This window comes from Cucurbita maxima, unplaced genomic scaffold, assembly GCF_002738345.1.
Source record: "Cucurbita maxima cultivar Rimu unplaced genomic scaffold, Cmax_1.0 Cma_Scf00040, whole genome shotgun sequence".
NCBI classification, from domain to species: Eukaryota; Viridiplantae; Streptophyta; class Magnoliopsida; order Cucurbitales; family Cucurbitaceae; genus Cucurbita; species Cucurbita maxima.
In genome coordinates, this window is record NW_019272056.1 from 513896 (window position 1) to 536193 (window position 22298).

Below are 22298 nucleotides of genomic sequence, written 5' to 3' on the forward strand. Positions count from 1 at the left end.
TTCTATGAGGAGAAAGTATCAAGGCTCAACAAGAGTTAAGCATGCTCAACTACAAGCCGTAGAAGAGACTTTGAAATTCTCCAAATGCAAAAGTTAGAAGGGACTTTGAAATTCTCCAAATGCAAAAGGGAGAAATGGTGAATGATTATATTGGCAAGGTTATAAGTCTTGCAAGTAAAATGAGGATGCATGGTAATTCAATCACGGAGGGTGCGGTCGTAGAAAATATTTTGCGATCATTAACTCCAAAGTTTGATTACATTGTATGTTCTATCGAAGAAGCAAATAATGTCGAAGAGATGCAAATAGATGAACTCCAAAGCTCCCTGTTAGTACATGAACAGAGACTCAATCATACAAGTGCAATAGATGAGATGACAGCCTTAAAGATATCCACACCAGGTGAAACTTCAAGCCCTAGAGGTAGAGGGCAAAGAAGAGGCAGAGGTCGTGGGAGAGGCAGTCGAGAACGAAGTGGAGATGTTGGCAGGTCAACAGATCTAGTCAAAAACGATTATGACAACAAAGGCAAGAGACACTTTGACAAGTCCAAGGTGGAATGCTACCGATGTAGACGCCTTGGACATTACAAAAATGAATGCAATTTTGTGGCTCCAAAAGGAGAAAAGAGATCAATCCAATTTTGTGGAGAGAAGAGAAGAAGAAACATTGTTAATGTTATTCCATGCTATGAAGGTTGCAAATCAAGGTGTATGGGTCGTAGACTCTAGATGCAGCAACCATATGACAAGTTGTAAGAAATTCTTCTCAACTTTAGATGAAAATTTTCATACTACGATTTCTCTTGGCAACAATTCAACTATCCAAGTGACGGGGGAAAGGAACCGTAGATATCAAGACTAGAAATGACTTTGTAGAGTCTATTTCTAATGTATTCTACATTCTTGATCTGAAGGTCAACTTACTTAGTATCGATCAGTTACAAGAAAAGGGGTATGTGATCACATTCCAAAATGATGAATGTGAGATTTATGACTCCAAAAGAGGATCGATTGCTAAGATGAAGATGACCACCAACCGTCTATATTCATTGACGTTAAATATCATCGCCAAAAGTTTGATGGTGAAGAAAGAAGATACCACCTAGCTTTGGCATTTTAGATATGGTCATCTACATTTAAGGATTAAAGACGTTGTCTTCAAGGAAGATGGTAATTGGGTTGCCAGATATAACTCCTCCAACAGAAATTTGCGAGAGCTGTGTAGTAGCAAAACATGAAAGAAATTCTTTTCTATCCGGAAAATCAAGAAGAGCTCAAGCAATTTTGGAGTTGATTCATTCAGACATATGTTGTCCCATCTCTCCCGCATCAAATGGTAACAAGAAATATTTCATGACCCTCATTGATGATTTTTTTCGAAAAACATAGACTTATTTCTTGCCTGACAAATCATAAGCCTTTGATTGCTCCAAAAAATTTTATGCTACTATGAAGACAGAAACTGGAAGAAGAGTCAAGACTTTAAGAACTGACAGAGGTGGAGAGTTCTGCTCGAACGAGTTTATTAAATTTTGTGAAGAGAAGGGCATAAGGAGGCAGTTAACAACAACATATACACCACAACAAAATGGTGTGGCCGAAAGGAAAAACAGGACCATTCTCAACATGGTTCGAAGTTTACTAAATAAAGGAGAAGTCTCGAAGGAATTCTGGCCAGAAGCTGTCGTGTGGTCCGTTCACATTCTCAACCGAAGCCCTACTTTTTCTGTTAGAGATATGACTCCACAAGAAGCATGGAGCGGAAGAAAACCTGTAGTAGACCACTTTAGAATCTTTGGGTGCATAGCATATACACACGTTCCTGATGAGAAAAGAAAGAAACTTGAGGACAAAAGTTTAAAGTGTGTGTTCCTTGGAGTAAGCGAGACCTCTAAGGCGTACAAGCTCTATGATCCCTTGACAAAGAAGGTGGTGGTAAGTCGTGATGTAGTCTTTGACGAAAAGAATACTTGGACATGGGAAGAAAAGATTACTGTGAATCAGCAGATTCCTGTAGATCTTGAAGAAGAACAAACTGAAGCCCCTATTTAGCCTCACTATGAGCATGGAGAGAGCTCATCAAAAGCCCCTATTCAGCCTCACTATGAGCATGGAGAGAGCTCATCAAAAGCTCAACAAGAAGAACCAGTAGAAGAAGATCATGATCATAATCAAAAAAATCCAAGAACAAGAAAGAGACCAAATTGGATGATTGATTATGAGATGGACTATGAATCAAGTGATACTGGTTATTTTGCATTCTTTATGGACAATGATCCAATTGTCTATGAAGAAGCGATAAAGGAGAAGAAATGGAAGGAAGCTATGGACAGTGAAATCAAATCCATAGAGAAGAACCAGACTTGAGAGCTCACTGATCTTCCTAGAGGACATAAAACAATCGGAGTAAAATGGGTTTTCAAAATCAAGTTGAATGAAAACGGTGAGGTGGATAAGTACAAGACGTGACTCGTTGCAAAAGGATACAAGCAGAAGTATGGAATTGATTATAAGGAGATATTTGCACCAGTGGCACGTCAAGATACTATCAGGCTCATAATTTCTATTGCAGCAGAGAAATCTTGGCCTATTTATCAACTTGATGTGAAATCCGCCTTCTTACATGGAGAGCTTCAAGAAGAGGTATATGTGGAGCAACCAGAAGGTTTTGTTCAAAAAGGCAAAAAGGAAAAAGTATACAAGTTGAAGAAAGCTTTGTACGGTTTGAAGCAAGCTCAGAGGGCATGGTACAGTCGCATTGATTCTCATTTTGTAAAGATGATATTCACTAAATGCCCGTATGAACATACGTTGTTTGTGAAAACTGAAAAGGGAGGTAACATTATCATTATTTGCTTATATGTTGATGATTTAATATTTATTGGCAATAATGAAGAAATGTTTGAATTTTTTAAGAAGAGCATGATGAAGGAATTTGAAAGGACAGATCTTGGTTTGATGAGATATTTTCTTGGAGTCGAAGTTACTCAAACTCCCGCAGGTAACTTTATCTGTCAGAAGAAATATGCTCAAGAATTACTTGAAAGATTTAAATGGGATGATTTAAATTGGATGAGCGCACATTTGAAACTCCATCAGAATTAGGTTTGAAGTTGCACAAGGATATTGAAGGTCGAGAGGTTGATAATAGATACTTCAAACAAATTGTGGGAAGTTTGATGTACCTAACTTCAACAAGACCAGATATCATGTATGCGGTTAGTATGATAAGTCGTTACATGGAGCATCCAACGGAAAAACATCTCAATGCAACAAGAAGGATACTTTGTTATGTAAGAGGAACCTTTGATTTGGGGTATTCTACAAGAAAGGAGATGATCCGAAGATGGTTGGCTATACATATAGCGACTATGCAGGTGATATAGATGATCGTAAAAGTACTTCAGGAAGTATTTTTATGATGAGTTCAGGAGCTATTTGCTGGTCTTCAAAGAAGCAACCTATTGTAACACTCTCAGCTACAGAAGCAGAATTAGTGGCAGCAGCAGCATGCTCGTGCCAAGCAATTTGGTTAAGAAAAATGCTTGAAATTCTTAATCAGAGGCAACCAAGTACGACGGTTATATATTGTGATAATATGTCAACTATTAAGTTGTCTAAAAATCCTGTGTTGCATGGAAGGAGTAAGCACATCGATGTTCGATTTCATTTCTTGCGTGATTTGTGTAAAGAAGGCATTATTGAACTCAACTTTTACCGAAGTGATGAACAAATTGCAGACCTATTCACAAAACCCTTGAAGCAACTATTGTTCGAGAAGCTTAGAAGAAAGATGGGGATGTGCAGAATCCAAGATGTATATCAAGAAGATGAAGTGAAGTCCTAAACTAATTTATGCATAATTCAGTTTAAGGGAGAGTGTTGAAGCTAATAATAGAAATTTGAATTTAGTTACTACGGAGAAGGAGGAGGTGAATTCAATTTCATCCACAAAAATCCCAACCACGGGAATCAATGAAATCTCGTCCTATAAAATGACCTCCCTTTCAATCACTCAAATCACTCCTCTCAATCTCACTTCAATTTTTTGTTGTCACCAACACACATTTCTTCTATATGTGAACGTTTCATCTACTTCTTCTATTGTAGTATCATTTTCATTCACAAATCTTCGAAAAAGAAAAAAGAAAATAAAAAAACAAAGTCACATATTCAGTACGTAACAATCCAATCCCACCACTAGTAGATATTGTCCTTTTTGGGCTTTCTCTTATGGGCTTTCCCTCAAGATTTTAAAACGCGTTTGCTAGAGAGAGATTTTTACATCCTTATAATGAATGTTTCGTTCTCCTCCCCAACCAATGTGGGATCTCACAATCCACCCCCTTCGGGGCCCAGCTTCCTTGCTAGCACATCGTCCGGTGTGGTCTGATACCACTTGTAATAGCCTAAGCCCGTCGCTAGTAGATATTGTCGTCTTTAGATTTTCCCTTCTGTACTTCCTTTTGTAAAAGGCGTCTACTAGAGAGGGGTTTTCACACCTTTATAAGGAGTGTTTTGTTCTTTTCTCCAACCAATACAGGATCTCACAACATATCAAGTTTTGCACATGAAGAGAACAAGCACAATCAATAAAATATTTGTTCAAAAGAGTCGAGTTGAGTTAAGCCGAGTCGATCCCGGTGGAGGACCAGAAAAGGAGAAACATATTTAGGAAATGAGAAGAGCAGCAAACTGATAGCCATTTGTCTTCAAGGCAACACATTCAATTGATAGCCATAATCCGTCTCTTTCCTCCCTCAGCCCCACAAACGTGAATGAAAAAGAAACACAGAACAGAAGAATTGCTATTCTTTTGTCTACCCAACAATGAAACCCAAAACTTCTTCACATTTCAAATACTTTCACCCCAACAAAGAACAGAACAAGTCTCAAAGAAGATGATAGAAATGGCATTAGAAGGAATCTAGGGATTTTGGTTATAGATAGAGAGAGTGGGAAAGGAGGTAAGGCATTGATTTAGTTGGTTTAGAGCTCGAGTGATCTCAAGAAAGGGAGGAAAGGGAGGGTCCAAATTCCTCAAATCACAGATCATTAATTATAGCTATTCTTTCACAATATCAAAGCAGATTTCAAGGTCAAATGAATCAATCGAAAATATAACAGATATTTAAATAAGCTGACAATATTACAGAAGAAGTCGCTTCAAATTAATCCTTCCAAGTTTCCATAATAGAACCGCAGAGATTGCCCTAACTTAATTTAACCAATAATGCTACGTATCCAAAGAAATTTCAGATAAATATTTAGGGCAAGATATTGCAAGGAAATCAATTACAGGATTTTGGAATGAATGAACAGAAGCCGAATGACCTGTTGGGGATATTGCTCCACATTTCGCTCTGGATCAATGGCACAATTTCTGCTAAAGTCGCAGTTGGCTGCAAAATCAAATCAAGAGATCAAATTAACCACAAAAAGAAACTCAACCATTTCGACCAGAAAGCATGATCAATTTATCAAGTTTATGCAAAACTGTGCCTCACACTATTGAGGACATATTCTATTTATATTGGCAAAAGATTAACTAATAGATCCGATTTCATAGGAAACTAACGAAGTAAGCCTATTCTTATGGCATGACTAACTTCAAGCTATTCTAATGGATTGACCAATTCTAACACAATTGAATTGAAGAAAACAGGGAACAAACCTTGATTCATCGCCAGTCGCCATTACAGCAAGAGATGGAGGCGGCGCCATTGCTGAACATCATTCAACTGGAAAGGAAGTTGTGAAGTGGGCTAAATGGTTTGTGAGCAAAAACAAAATAGCTTTAAGGGACTGCGGATATAAATTTGGAGGTTATACATATGATCATAGATGAAACTTTATAAAATTACAGATTTAACCCTTGAAATCTTAATTTTTAAAATTATTAAATTTATTAAACACAACTAGTTTTATCCGTATACTAATACAATATTTTTTTAATTTTTTTAATAGAATTGAGAGTACTTTAAAACTTTAAAATATTTTTAAAATTTAAATAAATAGTTTTTATCGCTTACTAATAATAATAAAATATTTTTAAAATATTATTTTCTTTGTTAAAGGAATTTTGGGATAGTTTTAAAATTAAAGTATTAATAGTTTTTATCCAAATTTTTAAATTTTTTTAAAAGTTAAATTAATATTTTCAAATAAAATATAAAATTTGTTAGTATTTTCTAATTTTTAAGAGTGAGATCATCACATAGATCACTGCCATACAACATCTTTTCAGGTCTTAATTTTTATCTAAAATTTTAAATAATTTTTATTCGAGAAAAATCCAACCCGAGTTTAGCTAGATCTAATGGCCAATTATCTCTATTTCTACTTTTTAGAATATGTTCACAATTTTAGTAAATTTTGCTATTTATTTACTTAGACTACACTTCTATCTATATATTTTGTTAATAATGCCTTATCATGAAAATCTTCATCATTAATAATTAGTTGTACTATAAATTTTGAAAGATTTAAACCATAATGGAAATTTTGAAATTGACATGAAAAATTACATTACATTATTAATTATTATTAGGATGCATATATTTTTTATTTATTTAAAATATACCATCAATGTAAATACCTTGATAATATTTCTGTCCATTAAAATATGGAATTTTAAATTCACCAAAACAAATTATTAATAAAAAGTAAAATAGTTCTTTTATATGAGATTTAAAGATCAAATTAAAATAGTTCTTACCATTTTTGTTCAATGAAAGTGGAGGAGCATGAGAATTCCAGAAGAAGAGGCCGCGGCAGCCACCCAAATGACATCGGAGCTGGCTTTTCTCTTGGCCGTCGTCACATCTCTGCAGCTGCATTTGGCTGTAGACGCCCTCGGCTCAGCCTCCACCGTCGCCATGGCATATGGAACCGCCACCGTCTGCGGCATTACTGCAGGAAACCAAAACCAGAGAATTCAATGCTACAAAGGAAATGAAGTGATCTCCATTCTACCCCATGTCTCCTTTGAAGCCATCTCCGGTGGGAAGAGCTTCTTCTGCGGTCTCCGAACTGGAGGGCACAGTCTTCATTGCTGGGAGACCAATGCCGGGTTTTCGAATCACAGTTTCCGACCTAAACGTATTTACTATAGCACCAGATTCCCATTGACTGATCTCGCCGTCGGCGATGCTCAAGTTTGTGCACGAGAGGTTGGCTCCGGCAGAGGCAGATGCTGGAGGGGACTAGACAAAGGTGGGTCTTTATTTCCTTCGCCTGATGCAGCATTGGAGTTTCAGACAATCACATCTGGAAGTGGGTTTTCATGTGGGATTCTTAAGAACAACAGATCCGTTTGGTGTTGGGGGAGCAATGGAATTGGCTCAAAGATTCAATCTCAGTTCAGGAATCTGTCAATGGTGAGCTTAGTAGCCGGAAAGTCTCATGTCTGCGGGTTGACGGCGTCGGGCGGTGCTTTAGTATGCAAGGGAAACAACGGCGCAGGCCAATTGGAGGTTCCTCCCAATTCAGCTCATGAATATTCAGCCCTTGCATTGGGGGCGAGCTTCACTTGTGGATTGAGGCAAAAGAACGGAGTGGTTTCATGTTGGGGTGGAGGAGCAGAAGAACTCAACATTCAAAACACGAGCAATGGCAGCGTTTCATTCGAGCTAATCACAGCAGGATCAAGCATGTTATGTGGGTTGAAGACAAGTAATTTGACAATAATGTGCTGGTTCAAGGCCAATAAATACTCACCGGCTGTTCTTCCATTGGGGATGATAATCCCTGGCCCTTGTGTTCAAGATCCTTGCAGCCTCTGCGGCGTCTATCCAAATTCAGCGTTTCTCTGTGATGGGTCTGGAAATATTTGCAAATCCTGCCAGGAAGAGCTCCCATTTGCAGTGCTATTGCCGAAGAATCCAAAATCTTCACCAAAAAAGGCCAGAAACGGGCTCACCGTGGCGTTTCTGATAGTTGGAGCAATTGGGGGTTTAGCCGGAGCTTGCACCATTTTGTTCTGTATATCAAACTGTTTAGCTGCATCAGATCATCAAGAGCTGAACATAAATCCATCCTCCGGTCGGTCATTTTCTCTAACGGAGCTTGCTGCTGCAACAAGCAATTTCTCCTCAGAAAACAAGATAGGAGCAGGGAGCTTCGGAGTGGTATACAAAGGCGAGCTATCGGATGGAACTGAGGTAGCTATCAAAAGAGGAGAAACCAAGAGCAACGAGAAACAAAACGCATTTAGTTCAGAACTAGCAGCGCTATTGCGGCTTAATCACAAACACCTTGTGGGCATGGTGGGTTACTGCCCAGAAAACGATGAGAGGCTTCTAGTTTATGAATACATGCCAAATGGTTCCCTCCATGACCATTTACACAACAAAGATTACGAGGTAACAGTACTAAATACATGGAAAATGAGAATCAAAATCGCATTAGACGCAGCCAGAGGAATCGAGTACCTTCACAATTACGCAGTCCCACCGATAATCCACCGGGATATTAAGTCCTCTAACATACTTCTGGACAGGAATTTCACAGCGAAAGTGTCCGATTTCGGATTCTCAATGATGCGGCATCCGGAAGCTTCAACGGAAAGCGCCGTCGGGGGTACAATCGGGTACATCGATCCGGAGTATTACGTATCGAAAATTTCGACGGCGAAAAGCGATGTATACGGGCTAGGGATTGTACTGCTGGAGATTTTGACGGGGAAGAAGGCGGTGTTCAGAGATGGCGGGGGTGAAGGTGTGGTGACGGTGGCGGAATTTGCAGTGGCGCGAATTGGGGGCGGCGAGGTTTGGAATGTGGTGGATAAGAGGGTTAGAGCGGCGGAGATGAAGGAAGTGGAGGCGGTGGAGATGGTGGCGTGTACGGCGGTGCAGTGTGTGAATTTGGAGGGAGAAGAGAGGCCGAGCATTACCGACATTGTTGGGAATTTGGAGAAAGCTCTTGCTCTCTGCAATAGCGGCGAACTCTGTGACAGGCTCTAATTCTCCATTTTCTTTCCTAATATTTCCGAGTTAATTAAAAAAACTTCTAAATCGATAATTCACAATATAACTATTTAAATATAATATTATAAAATATTTAATAAAAACAATAATATTTCATAAATAAAAATATAATATATTGTTCGTAAGTCAAATATATATTTCTAAATCAATAATTCACCATATAACTATTTAAATATAATATTATAAAATATTTTTTAAAAAACAATAATATTTCATAAATAAAAATATAATATATTGTTCCTAAGTCAAATATATATTTCTAAATCAATAATTCACAATATAACTATTTAAATATAATATTATAAAATATTTTTTAAAAAACAATAATATTTCATAAATAAAAATATAATATATTGTTCGTAAGTCAAATATATATTGTAACAAATTTGTAAGAAAAATTCATAAATTAAGACAAAATAAATGAAAATATAAGAAATAAAATAAAATAAATGCAAATTTTCAAAACATCCCATTAAAAATAAAATAGAGTTAAGAGAAAGGTTTCACCATTACTTATAGTTGTCAGCCAAATGCTTCTGTTAGTGTTAGCTAGAGATTTCCAGCATTCTCCTTTCTATTAGATGTGAGATCTCACAATCCACCCCCTTGAGAACCCGACGTTCTCGCTGGCACACTGCTCGTGTCTAACTCTATACTATTTGTAATAAATCTAAGTTCACTGCTACCAGATGTTAGTTTTGCCGTATGGTCGTCAGCCTCCAAAGTTGGGGAGAGGTCTTCTAATTATTGTCGCAATAAAAAAATATATGGAGAAAAAAAAATGAAAAACTCAAATTCAAATAGAAGAAAGGAGGCTTCATTCCATTTATTTATTTATTATTTACATAAATTCCATTTTTGGAGGTATAATTTCTCTCATTCAAATTCGAAGCGCATTAGGAGCTTCACATGCTTGTAGATCTCTCCCTTCCGGTTGTATAATGGCACTGCTCGGATTCCTGATCGGAGCTCTCTCACCGGCAGACATGTCTGGCCGGCGAAGTCATCTTTTCCAGAGGTATCGTGATCAAGAACTACAACTTGTAGCAAAGCCAATTCAGGAGCGCTTATTGAGAAACTAAACTCCTCGTTCCAAACAGGTACCCACTGGTCTTCTATCGGAATTGTTCTTTTCACCACTGTATCCTCTCGGACTCCGACTATTCTGATCTGAAATCAGTAAGAAAATCCATGTTACAGATATATAATACAAGTACAATCGCTAATCTGTCATTTGCGAATATTGATTTTTAGATTCCATCTCTGTTTGTTACCTTAACGTACAAATCTGGAGGCGAATAGAAGTCGAAATGTGAGGGACCGAATTCCAAATCCCATCCTTCTCCCATGTATACCTTTAGCTGTGTGCATTGCAATTGAATCATGTTTGTTTGTTCAATATTGAACATTTTGTATATTGGAGGAAATGATCAATTTGTGGCTAACTGACCTTTAAACGTTTTATCATAATCAAAGATGTTGATCTCGAAGTAGAATTCTCTTGTTCTGAGTTATTCAACAAGAAATCGGGTTTTTTAATGTAGCCACAACCACCATTGCCTCTGAACATTCCTTCCATGATCCACAAGTATTTCCCATATCCCTTCAATGTGCAAATCATTAGTGTCAGTGGATCCTAATATTCCTTTTCGCTCCACAACTTTTTTCCCCTAATCTCTCTCATTTTCGTTTGTTATTTTCACTTGATTAAAATGTTTTTATACTTGTTGCAGCCTTTGCCTTGACCCAAATTATTTAAACAATACTTAGTTGCTGAACAAGTCTACAAAGTGGCCTGTAAATCTGGATCAAATTCTATATATTTTTATCTCCTGACCTTTGTCTTATCAATGGAATCTGGCTTGTGTCAGCAGTCTAAGTTTTGTTCAAATGTATAGCTTAGCGACAAAAATGTAGAAGAGGAGTCTGAACTCTAACCTGCATATTAAAAGCAACCATTTGAGCCCCATGAGTCCAGGCAAGCATAGGATTGTAATTAGATGAGTCTAATCTTGAACCTTTTGGGTACACTCTCAGCAAATTCCTCTGAGTAAACCTAAGGCAAAGTTTTATTGAATATCTCTTAAGAAACATAGGAATACCGATTCTCCATTTCTGATGCTGGATATGGTCATCCCTTTTGTCATTTAGGTAAATGAGCACTAAATAAGAAGAATAAAAAGTTTACTTAACAATGCGTTTCCTTAGTTAGCTATTGTCTTTTAAAGTTGAGCTCTAAGAATTGGAAAGTTAAACGCCAACCTAAGCACAATTCAAGTGGTTAAGATATATACTATTGACTAAGAGGTCGGAGGTTTAAATCCCCACACTCCTGAGTGTTTTGTTGACCTCAAAATAATTGGAAAGCTAACCAAAAAGTTTGAATAATATTTTATACATTTAGGCAGCAGTTCAAGAATGTTTCATTCTCAACTAGGTGAAATTAGAGCAAAAACAAATATAAAACATGCTTGTTACAATAGAAGCTACTATATATTTAAAAAATGCTATCAAATAGGTATAATGTATGTTCATTCATTTTCTCTATGAATAAGTTTGCAGACTATGATTCATAGACTCAAAATTCATTCGCTAAATGATAGAAAAAATGTTAAGTGATATAATTATACCTGATAATATCGCGTCCGCAGTTTCCTGTAGCATTTTCAAGTTCTTGCTCACTCAGACTAAGTCTTGACACTTTTTCTATATCATTAAAGAAGGTCTGAAGATTTGATCCACGTTTCATCTTCTTTGCGTGAATGGCAATCAAACTCCTATATTCTGGAATAACAATCTCTTCATCTTTATCATCCTCTTCCAGATAATCCTGCAAGTCATAATGGGAATTGGAAATGAAACTGGCTTACTTTCTGCATCAAGAATTCTACATCGTGTCTACCAGAAAGCAAGTTAAGAAGATGAGGTGACTGTTGAAGTGTGAATCTTTCAGGTTCGTCTAAATGTTCTAGATTTTGTTACATCATTATAAGTTATTTGTTTTCATGAAAAATAATGAAAGAATAGGCAAAATATGATGCACACCTCATCCGTATCTTCTCGTGACATTGTACTCTCCCAAATGTCATCATCTGCTGTGTCTCTGCGCTTATCTGCTGATGGTTTTTCCTTGGTGCTCTCAACTTTAGTGTGCTCTGGTGGTTTGGTTGAAATAAGAATCCTGCCCTTCAGCGACTCTGGCGACGGGAATTCATTCAAGTCTTCAGATTTAGGAACGTAGAGGATATCCCCAAATGTTGTAGTAACCATCTACACATAATTACAAAGGTAAGAACAATTAATGACCCTTATAAAGAATGGAAGTGTGTGGTCCATTTGGTGAGTATTTTACCATTAATTTTATACTTTTAAATTTTATTTTTTGGAGTATACTTTTCAAAATTCTTGTAAGGTTTTAAAAACCAAGGCTTTGTTTAAAAAACATTTTTGTTTTTAAAAATTAAGTTTATAAAAAATGATTATTTTTTTATTTGTTTAAATTTTCACAATTTTTAAATTGTTTTTGAAATCTTAGTAAAATTTTGAAAATTTAAAAGCTATGCTTTTAGTTTTCATAATTTGGTTAGGATTTTAAAAAGCATTTTAAAATTATAATAGAAAACAAATAAAACCATAATTTCTAAAAACACAAAACAAATTTTAAAAAAAATTATTAAACAAGTCTTAAAAAACTATTATTATTGAAATTTGAATAAATTCAAAAGTATTATGCTTGGAGTATATATATATATACATATTTATATATTAGCAACTGATTTTTTTCCCAAAAGAATAAAACTAAGAAACAGAACTGTTATCAAAGAGGATCTAACTTAACAAGACTGTAAGCTCTATGTCTCACCTTGGCCACTTCTTTTCGAAGATCATGAGTGAGATGGTCCTCAAAAGTTATCACTACAGGATATTCAGAAGCAGTAAAAGCATGATCTTTAATTGCCCGCAGGCATTTGATGAGTTTCACAGGAGCTGTGAGTGTCCTGCAGCTCCATGGATATTTGGTTAGTTAATGCAGAAACTTCTTAAAACATAAACACACACATAACTTCTATTGCATTTCTTTCAATTTTCTCTTCATTATTCTCTACATAGCTCTTATTGCTAGTTTTTACCTTTTCCTACATTTTTATATGCACGAAAAGATAATATTTTCATCAGAAGGAGATAAGTATATCTAGAGTGTATCAGGGAGTTCTCATAGGAGTAGTGTCGTTAAGTTGATCCCTGTTTGAATTAGCACTTTATAAAGGTTAATTAACTTTAGGTCATACCCTCCATGAAGAACGTTTATGCCATTTTTCTTGGAACTAGGCCACAAATCCAACTCAATTGCTCTTACTCCTCTTTTCAGAGCCCTTATGATAGGAGTCACACTGCTAGCACTACTCAGTTGATTTCCTGTTAGGTAGGAGTTGTGGCCTGTAAATATGTAGTAGTGAGACAATGGGGCTCTCATGTCCTGATAAACCTGCATCCAGTTCTCAACTATTAATCAATAATATCATAGCTTCCTTTTCAAATTTATTAGATTTCTCAGTGAAAAATGAAGGTAACAGTCGATTGGTAGATGTGGTAGTTATACTTCCTTAACAATTAGACTTATTTTGGGCTCTTCTACTTAAAAACATTGTATTTTGACCCCTAGAATTTCACAAAATTCATTTTATTCCTCATGGTCATTCAATTTTTATTTTGAACTACATGGTGTTTAAAGTATAAGTTTGGGACGACAGATAAGATTTCTGTAGATACATTATATAATCTTGATGACCAGGGCTTGAATTAATTTTAGCAGCAGACCAAAATATAGTCAATATGCAAGTAGGAAATCAGACTTGGACCCTTTCTGGAAAAAGAAAAAATAGTGAGTTGTACTCCAAAATTGTTAAATATATATAAATATTAATTAACAGAATTTGAAAATTCTAATGTATTATAAAAGCGCATACTCTTTGTCTGAGCATTATTTAATAAGATCATGATTCTTCTCCAAAAACTTCAACAACCAAAAATAAATGAGAGATAATATAACTGAAACATACTAAAGGAAAATAATTTTCACTATTATATATATCAAGAAGATCATGATATAGAACATGAATCTTTTCTTAATAGATATTGTCAGGAAAAAGGGTTTCTTCGCACTTAAGATCAGAACTATTTTGTCAATTATTTGTCTAGGAAATTGACTTTGATCAAAAAAGAGTTAGAACTTGACCAGACTAGGGAGGGGAATTTGTAAGTTGTCCAGGAAAAAAAACTACTTTGTTTGACAAAATTCTTAAACAGAAAACCAGGACTTGTTATGTAAATTATTTTAAGAAATGTGGCCCGCCTAGCATGAAGTGTTCAATATTAATGTTCATAGCGAACTCACTGTTCACAAACATATAATTTTTGAATGAAAAGGAAAATCTGTGTTATAAAAGAACTGATTGTCTTCGTCAATACTGTGATATTCATATAAAAGAACTGATTGTCTTCGTCAATACTGTGATATTCAAATATATTTTAATTCATTTTTATCTCTGAATGATTCTCTGGTTTAAACTATGGTGTGACATTGCAAATATTGTATATTGGTCTGAAAGGTAAAAAGAATAAAAAGAGATTACCCCTTGTGAGGGCGAGAAAGCAAGATTAAGTTCTCCGAGAAGATATCGGAAGAAATCTTCGAGACGAAGGCCTCTTCTCTGGAAGATATTGAGATGCTTGAGATTGTCGAAGATCGCATGAGCTTTCATCTCAGATTCTTCTCCTTGAACCTCTTCCAAAAACATCTGCAATTGATCAATGTTCATTGTGCCATTTTCTGAGTATTGATCAAACACCCTCTTCACATCTTCTGGTGCTTCTGCTACATTTGTCCTGAATCTTCTCCTGAAACAGAAGCAGACCCTAAAACTGTGCTTATACATTTTTTACAATGACACAGAGAAGACACCAAATCTGCACTCTTTATGCCATTTTCTTCTGTTTATCCTGTTGATGATACTTATCTGTAGAAGAAAGAGAGGTGGGGGGAGCTTCTCTTTCACTCCCTAAAGAATGACCTCCAGCCAAAGTTGGAATCTGTGTTCATGGCAAGAGGTTCCTTTCTTAGAGAGGGCAATTGTGGAACTAGCAAGAGATTGCTTTTACTCTAAGAAAGGGAACTGTGGTTCCTAATCTGGCAACCTAGTTTACATTGTAGAATAGGCTGTTGCTAGAATTTTGGTTGTCCGATTGAGCCGTCTAAATCCTAAATATAGGTATTGTTTGAACTTCAAAGGATCTGATTCTTGAGTCTTTTTATTTGATTTTGTACATTAAGAGTCTAATTCTTAACAACATACTGTTAGCTCAGCAATTCAGTAAAGTGATTTTGTGAGAACTCACATCGGCTGGAGAGGAGAATATTTGGAAGGAGAATGAAATATTTTTTATGAGGGTGTAGAAACCTCTCCCTGGCAGACGCGTTTTAAAAACTTTGAGGGGAAGCCCGTAAGGTATTGCCTAAAAAGGACAATATCTGCTAGCGGTGGGCTTGGACCATTACAAATGGTATTAGAGCCAGGCATCGGGCGATGTGCTAGCAAGGAGGCTAAGCCCTGAAAGGGGGTGGACACAAGGTAGTATGCTAGCAAGGACGTTGGGTCTCGAAGTGGGGTGGATTGGGGGGTCCCACATCGATTGGAGAAGGGAACGAGTGCTAGCGAGAACACTGGGTCCCAAAGGGGGGTGGATTGTGAGATCCTACATCGGTTGGGGGGTGGATACGAGGTAGTATGCCAGCAAGGACATTGGGTCCCGAAGGGGGGTGGATTGGGGAGTCCCACATCGATTGGAGAAGGGAACGAGTGGCAGCAAGGATGCTGGGTCCCAAAGGGGGGTGGATTGTGAGATCCCACATCAGTCGGGGAGGAGAATAAAACATTCTTTATAAGGGTGGAAACCTCTCCCTAGTAGACGCGTTTTAGAAACCTTGAGGGAAAGCCCGTAAGTGAAAACCCAAAGAGGACAATATCTGCTAATGGTGGATTTTGACCATTACAGATTTGATCAGCTGCATTCATTAGGAAGGAAAGATATCAAAGAAACTCGCAATTCTGTTCATAGATCCATTTATTCTCGTGGCTCTACTTTGCTTTACAAGAATAATCACTCTTTAGGAAGAAGGAATCTGATTTTATAATATTACAGAGGCATCAAAGAAGGAAAGGGAAAAAGAGGAGAGAAAAGTGGAAGACCCCATATTCGATGCTTCACCCCTACCCTACGAAAAATGTAAATCCAGCTCATTCTGGTCAAGGAACAACAACGAACCCCACCACGAACAACGGCTGACAGAAAAAACTCACTCCTCTTAGATGTTTCTAAAGGAAAAGAGATCGTATTCTCAGGAAAACTCGAAGCGCATTAGAAGCTTTACGGAACTGTACTTTGATCCTTTACGGTCAAAAAGTGGAACAGCATGGATGCCTGGCTTCACTTCAGGAACGGGCAGACAGTTTTGTCCTCCAAAAACATTCTTATCTGAAATGTTATAGCTATACACTTCAATTCGAAGTAAAGCCAGTTCAGGAATGGTCAAAGGAAACGAAAACTCTTTGTTCCAAACAGGGCTCCAAGTCTCCTCTTTGATATCTGTTTTCTTTATTATCTCATCAGCTGGAGCTCCTGCAATTCCAATCTGTATAGAATAAACTCAGTTCTGTTAACAATCTTTGCTAGAACAATGGACTTGGGTTAGCTAGACTGCCATTCATTCGAAACTTACCCGTGCGTAGAAGTCGGGAGGGGAGTATAAATGAAAGTGGGACCTTTCAAAATCCAAATTCCAGCCAACACCCATGTAGATTTTCACCTGCATTTGCAAGATAATGTTTTCTGAGAGCAAGTTCAGCCGAACACGATATAAGACCCGATTTGGCAAACACCTACCTTCATAGTTTTTTTAACTGGCAAATTTGCATTAGGATCAAACACCTTGCCATGGGGATCAACTGTCAGTAGAAAGTCAGGTTTTTTCACATAACCACAACCTCCGTTCGATTGAAACATCCCACGCATTAAGCTGAGAGACCTTCCATGTCCCTGCGACGGTCCAACTAAGTTTATTTTTTAGATGAAAAGGGCAGTGTTATTGTTTTATCCCAGAGAAAAGAAAATACCTGCATATTGAATGCAACCATCTGGGCCCCATGTAACCAAGCAGTCTGTGGCTTGTAGTTCGAAGAGTTTACCCGAGTTCCCTTTGGATATATCCTTAACATGTTCGTCTGGGTGAATCTGAAAGCAAGAACACGACAAGATTCGTGTCAGTTTGGAAAATCATTGTATACAGCAGTGAATAATTGGAAAAGTAAGCTTGTTATTGTTACCTTATGACATCCATTCCATGAGATTTAGTTGCCTTTTTTACTGCCTTTTCACTCAAGCTAAGGCGTCTAACCTTAGCAGCTCCAACTTTTAGAGCTTCCTTCAAACCCCCCTTCGGTTTTCCAGCATGAATGGCTATTAGACGTTTGTATTCCGATACACCTGTAGCGTAAGATTCGTAATCACTGTCGTCACTCTCGCTGGATTCACTCTCACTCTGCAACCCAATGGAGTTGTATACTTCATCAAGATACTGGAACCAGAAAATGACTAGAAAAACACAGCTAAAATGTCGTAAATTTCAACACAAAGCAGACCGTGTCAACCCCATCATCATCGTCAGTTTCATCATCACTGGATGAATTCTCCCCTTTCACATTTTTGGATCTGAGGTATTCTTTAGGGGGCTTTGTTGAAATGATAATCCGATACTTCAATTCTTCTGGAGAAGGGAATTCCTGTAGATATTCCGCTTCTGGAAAGAACAGCATGTCTCCAAATGTTTCCTTTATGTTCTGCAAACAAAAACAAGCATCTTCACCGTTAAATCTCGTACCGTGACCAGAACTACTCTTTCATGGGGGAGAAAAAGATAGCTACCTCAGCTGCTTTAGCTTGAAGATCAGGAGTTAGGTGGTCTTCTAGAGTGATTATAACAGGATATGGTGATGCTATGAAAGCATTCTCTTTAATAGATTTGAGACATCTAACAAATTCCACAGGTGTTGTCAAGGTCCTAAATCAAAGATTACAAATTCAACTTCGGTCAGAAAACTTCTTTCTCCTCCATATATGAACAAAACTCCATTGATGAAAACTATTCTCTCACCTTCCATGAAGAACATCTATGTCATCTTGTTCAGAATTTGGCCACAAATCAAGCTCCACAACTCTCACGCCGCTCTTCAGCGCATTTATAATCGGAACATCGCTTGAATCACTGCTCAGTTGATTCCCAGTCAAGTATGTGTTGTGGCTTGTGTAAATGTAATAGTGGGACAATGGAGCTCTCATATCCTGATGAACCTGTAAGTGTTGAACACTAGCATGGCTAAGAAAATTCAGATTGCAGGAAATGTTCGAGGATCCAAACCCGAACTCCTACCCAATCTGAGGAACAAGACTCAGAAAAATCAAATCTTCCAAGTTGTAAGGCAACAAAGAAATGAGAGAGACTAATTTCTCACCTGATCAGAAACCGGTGGATTGAGATCCATAGAGAAGAGATAGTAATAGAAATCATCAAGAGTGAGAGTATGTCTCGTGAGTTTAGAGATCACGTGATGCCGCCGCTGCAGCACGTGCTCAACAATCCGTTGAGCATCGGCCAGTGATGCCGTCTGATCTCCTTGAAACTCAACCAGAAACGACCGCAGCTGCTCGGCGGTCATGTTGGCGGAGGTGCCACCGGTATATTTGATAAATGCGTCTTTGACTTCTGGTGGAGGCTCTTCTTTGGACATCTTAAATCTTCTAATGAAACAGAGACAAACTCTGTAATTTCCCATTGAGAGAAAGAGAGAGAAAAAGGGAGGATTGGAATGAAACTGGGAAATGGGTTGATTGATTTGGATCACTTTGAAATATGTTTATTATATATACGCAGAAGGGAAGTTTTTGGTATACATTTTCAAAACAACTCAGCCACCAGGAAAGCAGCCATGGGTTGAGATCAAAGACTCCGAGTTTAGACTCTTTCTTTCATGTTATTGGCGCTCTTTTTTCTCTTTTTTCTCTTTTTCACCTGATTTATTCCCTTCCAAAAGCCACGAATTTGGGTGCTTCCACTTGGCCACGCTGTGATCCTGTTCTACTGTTCCACTCACGCATACTAAAAGCATATGCCTTTTGCCCTGTGAAAATGGTATCATACCTTCATTGTTTTATGGTTATTTCAATTTAGTCCTCAATCTCTAGACTTCGGTATAAAAAGTGCCCATTGACTCTTTGTGGTGTGAAACTTTGTTCTAATTTTGGTCAAAATGTTCTTAGGGAGACAAGGAGGTGGAAGAGTATGGGGAGAGAGAGAGTGGGGGAGGGAGAAATTTTATTTAACTATTTTTGCTTAATTAAATTTTATTTCTGAAGTGATGCTTAGGTGAAAACTTAGAAAGCATAAAAGTTATTTTCCCTTTTATTTTGGACTATTACTTTGTCAATCCTTGTCTTGGTTGGTAAACTTCTGATTCATACTGTTACTTCGTCATGATTTAAGCATTAATGTGTTTATATGAGCATGCGTTGGAGTCACAAATGTTCATGATGTATTTGGTGAGTTATTATGTAGTTAACTTTTTGAAGTAAGGAAGTTAGACAAACATCTTGAAAGTTTGAGATTAATTTTTAAGAGTTTAGGAACTCAAAATTGAAAAAAAATTATATGTTTGGTCTTATGATTTCAATTACGTTACATTTGGGATTTACATTTACAGTTTTTCTATAAACTCTCATGGTCTACTCCTCTCAACAATTCTCAACAATTCTTTCATTGAACAAAGTACACCACCATAGAGTCTCTCTTTGATCGAGACTCCTTCTCTAGAGTCCTTGAACAAAGTACACTATTTGTGCTACGTTTGAGTCACCTTTAACTACATATTCAAGGCTTACAACTTCTTTGTTCGAATCTAGAGAATTTTATTGGTAGGGCTAAGTTAAGGGGATGAATGTGATATCCTATTAGGAATCATAAACCTCCCCAATGATATGATAGTGTCCACTCTGAGCATAGGCTCTCATGGTTTTACTTTTGATTTCTCAAATTGCCTTATACCCATAATCTTTCTCTTAATTAGCCAATGTCGGACTACTACTCTTACTAATTAGCGTATTTTAATCTGGATTTATGCATGTATTTGTTGTTTGCATAAATTTGTTCTAACTTGGTTTCTTATTCTAATTCTTCTGTTAATTTTTTTTTTTTTTTTTCATTTTAATGTTAAAATAATTAATTTAGGAATTCATTCCCATAAGAATAAAGTGATTGGAACTTCCAACAAAAATAAAAAAGGGAAAGGAAAGTTGGTAAGGTGGGAAACCAAATTAAAAAAAAAAATTATAAAACTGTAAGTGACTTCTTGAGAAGATGCCATCTTTATTATAAAGAGTAATACATATTTTGGAAAACATTTAGAATCTTAATTATATATTTAAAATTGGCTTCCACTTCATTTTAATTTTCTCTTTAATCTCTTCATCTTTTTTGTTTTACATGTTCCAATCAAATTCTTATTGCCTCCCTCATAGAGTGGTGTTTATATATGTATGTATGTGTGTATATATATATATATATATATATATAATAGGTTGGGTTGATACGAGAATTTAGTCATAGGTCTACGGAAGTACTTAGTTGAGGTAGCTTTGACATTGGGATGATTTACAAGAAACAAGATCATATGGGTGTGGTTGATGTTTGAGTCACTATTTATATCGAAGTGATGTTGAGCTGAGTTAGTGTTGTCCATTGTCTTATAATAGATTTTTACTTGATACTGCAATGAGGATTCTATGAATAAGGTATCAAGTGTCATGGTCAAGACGCCTTGTCAAGTTCAATAGGCTTATGTCCTCTAACTCTCTACTCGTGCCTCCTCGACTCAATCAGTCACACTACATGTGCATTCTTCAAGAGTGAACTTACTCTAACAAGTTCGAATTTTCATTTTTAAAATTAAAAACTCATGCACTTCATTTGACTTGAGATAACTTATTCAATCTACAAAGTAAGATTTAGAAAAATTGACCATAAAAAAAAAATCAAATTTACTAAAAAAATAATATTTAAACATAAGCATCAAGGAAAGCTCGGAGTAAGAGTGTAAATCTCGAAACTTGACGACCAAGTAAAAACTACAAAAACCAAACTCGAAATTTAGGGGTAAAAACTTTACGAAAGAAGTAATTTTCCTATTTGACAATGATTTTTTTTCATTTATTTATTTATTTTAGAAAAAATACATAAAAGAAACTAATTAAAAATAAATTGAAAAACGTAAGTATATGTCGAGAGCGGTGAAATCATAAATTGTTTATGCTCGTGTCAAAAATTTATTTTGAGTGTTTGGTGACCAACAATCAAGAAGAATCCTAGAAAAACATGATTTTATAATATAAAGTTTTTATTAGTGTCGTATATTACTCGGTTATTAGTATAGGGAAGGTTGGAAGGTTGTATTAAAGAGGTGAAATATTCACTAATATAATAATACATTGTGATCAAGATAATTATATGAAGCATTATTCTCGTTTAAAATCTGCATACCTTATACTATTATAATCTGAGATAAACAATTAATTATTAATTATAAAATTAGAAAATAACCCTCAATATACATTTTTTTTAATTAATGCATTACAATTATTTATGGGGAAAAAATTTAAACCGCTTAAAGGGTACTAAAATAAAAAAATAAATGGTCCAACACGTTTTGAAGTGAAATTCCCTTACTGCCCTTTCCCTCAACTTTCTAGTTATTTATTCATGTCGCGTGTTTTTAAATAAAAATATGTGAATGAAAAGTGGCCTTCAGATTAAATCAAAATAAAATTGAAAAGAGAGAATCTAAATCAAACTGTGGAATATTTTGTGAAAAGAAACTAATGGGATATCATATTTGATTTTAGTGAAATTATAATATATCTTTTTATATCTAATTATTTATTTTTTATTTATTTATAAATTTTGATTTTTTTTGGTATTAATGCATGTAATAATATTGTTGATCATACTATTTATATAAATTTTTTTTTACACAGCAAACACTGTTACAAAAAGTTTAGGCAGCATTTAAAAAAAAATGGTTGTATATAATAATAATATTTTCGTGTTAAGTCATCCATCACCCGTCATCTTTTATTTTGTTCTTTCTTGGTCGTACTTTTTAGTTTATCCAACTTAATCTTTGAAAACCCAAATAACTTAACCCGA

The 22298-nt window shown here is 36.2% G+C and overlaps 3 protein-coding genes and 2 long non-coding RNA genes across 6 annotated transcripts in view; 2 read left to right on the top strand and 3 right to left on the bottom strand.

Annotated features, from left to right (window-relative positions):
* The window catches only part of LOC111469547, a 14354-nt gene extending 286 nt beyond the window's left edge, over nucleotides 1-14068 (top strand). Inside the window, exons 2-4 of the long non-coding RNA XR_002714893.1 lie at nucleotides 1932-1937; nucleotides 1992-1997; nucleotides 14055-14068. This is a non-coding gene — a long non-coding RNA (uncharacterized LOC111469547). The remainder of the gene's footprint in view (nucleotides 1-1931; nucleotides 1938-1991; nucleotides 1998-14054) is intronic.
* On the bottom strand, nucleotides 5111-5798 carry LOC111469545. The gene is made up of 2 exons (XR_002714891.1): nucleotides 5677-5798; nucleotides 5111-5404 (listed from the first exon to the last, which is right to left on the bottom strand). It is a non-coding gene; the product is annotated as an uncharacterized LOC111469545 (long non-coding RNA).
* On the top strand, nucleotides 6618-9023 carry LOC111469540 (putative serine/threonine-protein kinase-like protein CCR3). Its single transcript, XM_023114839.1, has one exon. It carries the CDS (start codon nucleotides 6749-6751, stop codon nucleotides 8963-8965), a length of 2217 nt encoding a protein of 738 aa, XP_022970607.1. The 5' UTR covers nucleotides 6618-6748; the 3' UTR covers nucleotides 8966-9023.
* On the bottom strand, nucleotides 9785-14925 carry LOC111469541 (phosphoinositide phospholipase C 2-like). The gene is made up of 9 exons (XM_023114840.1): nucleotides 14623-14925; nucleotides 13279-13475; nucleotides 12852-12987; nucleotides 12035-12259; nucleotides 11620-11819; nucleotides 10928-11045; nucleotides 10440-10592; nucleotides 10264-10350; nucleotides 9785-10159 (listed from the first exon to the last, which is right to left on the bottom strand). The coding sequence occupies exons 1-9, from the start codon at nucleotides 14923-14925 to the stop codon at nucleotides 9866-9868; spliced, it is 1713 nt and encodes a 570-aa protein (XP_022970608.1). The 3' UTR covers nucleotides 9785-9865.
* Nucleotides 14926-16077: 1152 nt separating this feature from the next.
* LOC111469413 (phosphoinositide phospholipase C 4-like) lies at nucleotides 16078-19133 on the bottom strand. 2 transcript variants are annotated; one of them, XM_023114662.1, is made up of 9 exons: nucleotides 18556-19133; nucleotides 18198-18394; nucleotides 17969-18104; nucleotides 17686-17883; nucleotides 17371-17585; nucleotides 17161-17278; nucleotides 16931-17083; nucleotides 16767-16853; nucleotides 16078-16679 (listed from the first exon to the last, which is right to left on the bottom strand). In XM_023114662.1, exons 1-9 carry the CDS (start codon nucleotides 18874-18876, stop codon nucleotides 16386-16388), a joined length of 1719 nt encoding a protein of 572 aa, XP_022970430.1. In that variant the 5' UTR covers nucleotides 18877-19133; the 3' UTR covers nucleotides 16078-16385. The 2 variants fall into 2 exon arrangements, with proteins under 2 accessions (XP_022970430.1, XP_022970431.1); XM_023114663.1 differs by having other exon boundaries at nucleotides 17371-17621; nucleotides 17677-17883.
* Nucleotides 19134-22298: the final 3165 nt, after the last annotated feature.

Coding starts and splice junctions, on each gene's coding strand:
- LOC111469540 (XM_023114839.1), top strand. CDS start 6,749: ATGAGAATTCCAGAAGAAGAGGCCGCGGCAGCCACCCAAATGACATCG.
- LOC111469541 (XM_023114840.1), bottom strand. CDS start 14,925: ATGTATAAGCACAGTTTTAGGGTCTGCTTCTGTTTCAGGAGAAGATTC. Junction 12,260..12,851: donor TTCGAAAAGAAGTGGCCAAG/GTGAGACATAGA, acceptor AATTATGTGTAG/ATGGTTACTACAACATTTGG. Junction 10,593..10,927: donor TGGTTGCTTTTAATATGCAG/GTTAGAGTTCAG, acceptor TGCACATTGAAG/GGATATGGGAAATACTTGTG.
- LOC111469413 (XM_023114663.1), bottom strand. CDS start 18,876: ATGGGAAATTACAGAGTTTGTCTCTGTTTCATTAGAAGATTTAAGATG. Junction 18,105..18,197: donor ATAGATGTTCTTCATGGAAG/GTGAGAGAATAG, acceptor TCTTTGATTTAG/GACCTTGACAACACCTGTGG. Junction 17,884..17,968: donor TTCAAGCTAAAGCAGCTGAG/GTAGCTATCTTT, acceptor TTTTGTTTGCAG/AACATAAAGGAAACATTTGG.